Here is a 5,878-nt window from a genome sequence, read left to right as displayed (position 1 = left end):
AGAGAGAGAGAGAGAGAGAGAGAGAGAAATAGGTAGGTAGATGGATGGATGGATAGATAGATAGATAGATAGATGTATAACCAAAAAATCCATTGCTATAGAGTTGATTCTGACTCATAGTGACCCTATAGGACAGCATAGAACTGCCCCATAGAGTTTCTAAGGCTGTAATCTTTCTGGAAGCAAAATGCCACGTATATCTCTTGTGGAACAGCTGGTGGGTTTGAACCACTGATCTTTCGTTAGCAAACCTTTCTGTTAAGCACTTAATCATTGTCCTACCAAGGCTCCAATAGATGTGTAAGTATAGCTATGTGTTATACATACATGTGCACACACACACTCACACACATACACACATACATACACATTGTTGTTAGCTGCTGTTGAGTCTGCCTTTGATTCATGGCAGCCTCATGGCAACAGAGTAGAACTACTCCATAGTGTTTTCTTGGCTGTTATCTTTAGGGAAGCAGGTTGCTAGGCCTTTTCATCTATGGAGCCACTGGGTGGGTTTGAACTGACAACTTTTTGGTAAACAACTTATACCACTCAGCTCCTTATATACACTTATAACATTATGTTATATATACTGTATAATTGTAGGAGCTTTGGTAGTGCAGTGGTTAAAGCATTAAGCTGCTAACCAAAAGCTTGGTGTTTGAACCCACCAGCCACTCAGCAGAAGAAAGATGAGGCAGTCTGCTTCAGTGAAGATTTACAGCCTTGGAAACACTATGAGACAATTCTGCTCTATCCTATAGGGTTAATATGAGTCGGAACTGACTTAGTCCTGGTGGGTTTTGGGTATAATTGTTATTATGATATGCAATAAGCAAATACTGTATTTTTTTTTAATGACTGGCACCATCCTTTTATGGCAGAAACTGTCATTTTCTTAAATCTCAGGACTACAGATTTTATATTCCTGTTTCTTCCACTTTTTATTGTAAAGAATTTATTTTGAAAAGATAACTCTGATATAATGTTAACTGCATTTATCCTGGATTGATTTTTCTCAGCAATATCTAAGGAGAAAATTTCCCTCTTATCCTTTTTAATTGGCTATTTTTCTACATCATTTAACAATATTAATGAAGGCTGAAACTTGCAGATAGTCATTGTTTGTAATGTCAATGTTTATACGTGATGAAATTTTACTGAATTTTCACAGCAGTAAATATATTTTTCAGTATACAGTGATTGCAGATTAAAACATTTTTCTAAAAAAACTTGTTATTAGCTACAAGACAGTGAATTACTTGGTATAGCATTTCTAGCCATAATCTTTGTAAGTCCCATGGGTGGGACCATGCAAATAAGGTGTGTAGAATTCTGATGTTGGGTTTGGTTAGTTTGGTCACTCTGCCAGGGTTAAAATGAGCCTTCCTAGGCAGATGGGGTATCTCACGGCTATCAAGAGGGAAGAGCTGCAGGTGATGTGTAATGCATCCTTGGACCTGAGATCCCTGCACTGGACCTCCTTAGCAGAGACACCTGGCAGAGAGAGACAAGTGGCAAAGAGAGACTCCCTGGCAGAGAAAGACACCTTTTAGAGAGATGGTCACTGTAGAACCAAGAGGAACAAGACAGAGCAGTGGGGTTAGCTGGCCCACAGAGCAAGAAAGCTGAGTGCCTTGGGCAAGAGGCTTGCTAATGGAGTCAAGTGCACCTAGGTGAACCCATGTTGTTGTTGTTATGTGCCGTTGATCAGACCTAACTCATAGTGACCCCTCCTTGGGTTTCTGAGGCGGTGTCACTATGGAAGTAGATTGCCCCATCTTCCTACCCATAGGAAGAGCTAAAAGAGCCTTGTAACACTTGCCCAAGTAAGGCAGACTCTTGTGATCAAAGAATTGTATCCTGAGAGTGTTCATGAACCTGAATTGTGATATATTACCTCCCTAATAAACCTCATAATTGTCTGTGAGTTCTGTGTAGCCATTGCAATGAATTATCGAACCCAGCAGAGAAGCAGGGAATGATATGGGAGGGAAAACTGGTGTCAGAATTGGCAAAAAGATTGGAGGGTGGCAACATGTTTGACCTCATAGGAATAAGGCTTGGAGTGCTGATGGTGATTCCATCTCCCTCTTGTGAAGTTAGAAGATGCTACCCCATGTCCTTTTAGCAGTCCTGCAGTGCAGTGAATTGTCTAATATGGCCCTTCTAGCCATTGTCCTCCATTTTGTGATGTATTGTAGCATAGTCCCTAAAGGCACTTGACTGCTAACTAGAACGCTAGTGGTTCAAACCCACCAGCCACTCCTTGGAAGGAAGACTGGGTAATCTACTTCCATAGTGATAGCACCCCAGAAACCCAAGGAAGTGTCACTATGAGTCAGATCCAACTGGACGGCAGTGAGTATGCTTGTTTAGTGTGGGATGCATCTTGAGTCCCAGCTTGCTGGAGAGTGTGACTCAAGTCACCACACTTAGTTTCTTTGAGGTTTTATATGTCAATGTTCTGGAAAAGTCCACTGTCTCTTGCTCCGGTTCTGCATTTGGTTTGTCATCATCTCACTCCTGGACTTGAGACAACAGCTGTCATCTGACCTGCTGATTTGGGCTCACCAACCCCTGCAACCACATGAATTGGGAGAATCTTCCACACCTACCCACAGACCTGGGACCTGCCAGCCTGCTAGTCTGCCAGCCTCCACTACCACTATGTGACACATTTCCTTGGGAGTTTGTAAGTTCTGTGAGACATTACAGTGAACTACAGAACCCTAAGACGGGAGGGAGACTATTGAGGGGAGGAGCAGGAGTTGATGTCAGAGATGATGGAGTAGCATGAGAGTTTGGAAAAGTTGGACATTTGGGACATCTTTAATGTCTGCCTCATAGGAACTGGCCTTCTGCTGATCTTTCTAGACATTATTCAAGCATAAGCAATGATTCTTCTGATGAGCTTAAGAGAATCGTCTTTTTTTTTTTTTTTCCTAGAATATTCTCATTTAAGAAAACAAATGCATATAAAGAAGTAATTTAATTTTTTTTCCATGAAAATATATCATTTCTATCAACTAGGACAAAAAACCTAGGTTTTGATTGACTATAAGCTATTGAAAAGCAGTGCTTAGCTATATGCTGATGAATATATATCAATGAAAACTCTATATCTAGCAAGGAATTTGAGTTTGTTTATCTGTATGTTTAGCTTACAGAAGCAGGGATAATGAACACTGAATGAAGTTGAAAGGGAACAATTGGCATGGAATTAAGCTAGAATTCCCTGGTTGTATTTTGGTGGCACAAACCTTGCAAGTACACTGCCCAGTCTGGTCGCTACATAAGCATTTCTTAGTCTCCATGTCACAGGTTGTGGCATCAGTCCCAGGTAGGAAGCAGTCACAGAGATCACAGTGAGGGTAATTCCAGTGACCTAGATTGCACTCTGCACATTTTGTACCAGAGAATTTCGGATGACATTTGCATTGGCCTGTGTTTATATTGCATTGGAAATCGAGGGATCCCACCAAACTGCAGTTGCAAGCCTAATGAAAAGATAAAACAGCAAGTATTAACATAATTTCATTGTATATAGCTTAAAATTTTAATTCTAGTGCTTCTATGTTATTATGTGCTTTGTATTATTCTAGTCTAAGTCACTTGGGACACAATTTGTCAGTTTGTCATACTGTGGTGGCTAGCATATTGCTGTGAGGCTGGAGAAAGTACCACCAGCATTTCAAATACCAGCAGGGTCACCCATGGTAGACAGGTTTCTGTGGAACTTCCAGACTAAGGCAGACTTGGAAGAAGGAAGAGGCCATCCACTTTTCAAGGAATTGGCCAGTGAAAACCTTATGAATAGCAGTGAAACAATGTCTGATATATTACTGGAAAACTTTATAAATAACCCTGAAACATTGTCTGATATAGTGCCAGAAGATGAGCGCCTCAGGTTTGAAGGCACTCAAAATACAACTGGGAAAGAGCTGCTTCTTCAGAGTAGAGCCAGTCTTAATGTGGATGGTATAAAGCTTTGGGAATGGTCTCTAGTCTATGGCATGCTTGAACCCTGCATGTAGCCAAGTCATTATTCAGCAGCCTGCCATGTTGTGCCGACCTTGGGACTTACAATGGATTTGAAATTAATGGCCTACTGTGTGATTTTGTAACATCAGGACTGTGCCATTTCATTTGTCAACCTTGGACTTGTTAGCCTCAGCAGCCAGTATCTGCCTGAGTGAAGAGATGCCTCTTGCTTCAGTGGGCTGGGAACAAGAGGCAGAGCTGAAGTCCAAGGTTGAGGGACTCTCACACAGTTCCTAGAGCCTGGTACTTTGAACTCGGACTTCTAGCCTCCCTAACTATAAGAGAATAAACTCCTGTTTGTTCAAGTCATCCCATTTGTGATATATTTCTATCAGAGTGGCACTAGGTAACCAAAACAGGAATGGTCTCTAGCTTGTGCCACACTTGAACCCTGCATGTGGATGAGTTGTTTAGCAGCCTGCCACACTCTGCTGACCTTGGGACTTTCAATGTACTTAAATAAATGGCCTGCTGTGTGGTTTGGTAACATCGAGACTGTGCCTTTTTACTTGTCAGCCTTGGGTTTGTCAGTCTCAGCAGCCAGCAGCTGTCTGAGTGAAGAAAAGCCTGTAACTCCAGTGGGCTGGAAGCAGGAGGCAGAGCTGAACCCCAAGGTTAAGGGGCTTTCACCAAGCCCCTAGAGCCTGGAACTATTATTATTATTATTCAAATTTACACACCAACCACCAAGGCCAAAGATGAGGAAATTAAAGATTTTTACCAATTTCTGAAGTCTGAAATTGACCAAATACGTAATCAAGATGTGTTACTTATCACTGGTGATTGGAATGCAAAAGTTGGAAACAAAGAAGAACCACCAGTAGTTGTAAAATATGTCCTTGGTGATAGAAATAATGCCGGAGATCGCATGATAGAATTTTGCAAGGCCAACAATTTATTCATTGCAAATATCTTTTTCAAACAACATAAACAGAGGCTATACATGTGGATGTCTACAGATGGAGGACACAAAAAACAGATTGCCTACATTTGTGGAAAGAGGCCATGGAGAAGCTCAATATCTTGAGCCAAAACAATGCATGAGATGACCGCGAAACAGACCATCAACAGCTCATATGCAAGTTCAAGTTGAAGCTCAAGAAAATTAAAAGAAGTCCATGAGAGCCAAAATATGACCTTGATTATATCTCTCCTGAATTTAGAGACCATCTAAAGAATAGATTTGATGCATTAAATACCAATGACTGAAAACCAGAGGAATTATGGGATGACATCAAGAACATCATCCATGAAGAAAGCAAGAGGTCATGAAAAGATGATAAAAGAAGAGAACACTAAAATGGATGTCAGAAGAGACTTTGAAACTTGCCCTTGAGCAGAGAGTAGCTAAAGCAAATGGAAACAATGATGAGATAAAAGAGATGAACAGAGATTACAAAGAGCAGTTCAAGATGACAAAGCCAATTATTATAATGAAATGTGCAAAGACCTGGAGTTAGAAAACCAAAAGGGAAAAACACACTCAGCATTTCACAAGCTGAAAGAGCTGAAGAAAGAGTTCAAGCCTTGAGTTGCAATACTGTGTTTGGGAACCAAGAAAAAGACCCCCAAAAGAACATAATTGCAAGGCACATGTTCTAATTACAGCGAAGAGATGGCAAGGCCTCTCTTGTGATTGAGTGTTTACTTTTAGAGATGGCAAGGCCTCTCTGTGGTTAAATGTTGCTTTAAGAGATGGCAAGGTCTCTCTCACTGTTAAATACTTAATTGGCAAAACATTAAAGTATTAAACTTAGTTGTTATTCTCCATGTTTTTATCTTATACTTTGTGTCACTGTGTCCTAGTAAATATTTATCATTTTATACTCCTTAT

At 40.7% G+C, this 5,878-nt stretch overlaps 1 protein-coding gene across 1 annotated transcript in view; it reads right to left on the bottom strand.

Moving 5' to 3' along the window:
* The window catches only part of LAMA2 (laminin subunit alpha 2), a gene marked incomplete at its 5' end in the record, with an annotated part of 713,189 nt that overhangs the window by 297,505 nt on the left and 409,806 nt on the right, over positions 1–5,878 (bottom strand). Inside the window, one exon of the mRNA XM_007947384.2 lies at positions 3,264–3,500. Coding sequence (XP_007945575.1) covers positions 3,264–3,500 — 237 coding nt within the window. The remainder of the gene's footprint in view (positions 1–3,263; positions 3,501–5,878) is intronic.

This window comes from Orycteropus afer, unplaced genomic scaffold (assembly GCF_000298275.1).
Source record: "Orycteropus afer afer isolate SDZICR_OR568_19922 unplaced genomic scaffold, OryAfe1.0 scaffold00182, whole genome shotgun sequence".
NCBI lineage: Eukaryota > Metazoa > Chordata > Mammalia > Tubulidentata > Orycteropodidae > Orycteropus > Orycteropus afer.
The sequence above is the reverse complement of the archived record's forward strand: the minus strand, read 5'-3'. Positions and strand labels throughout refer to the sequence as shown.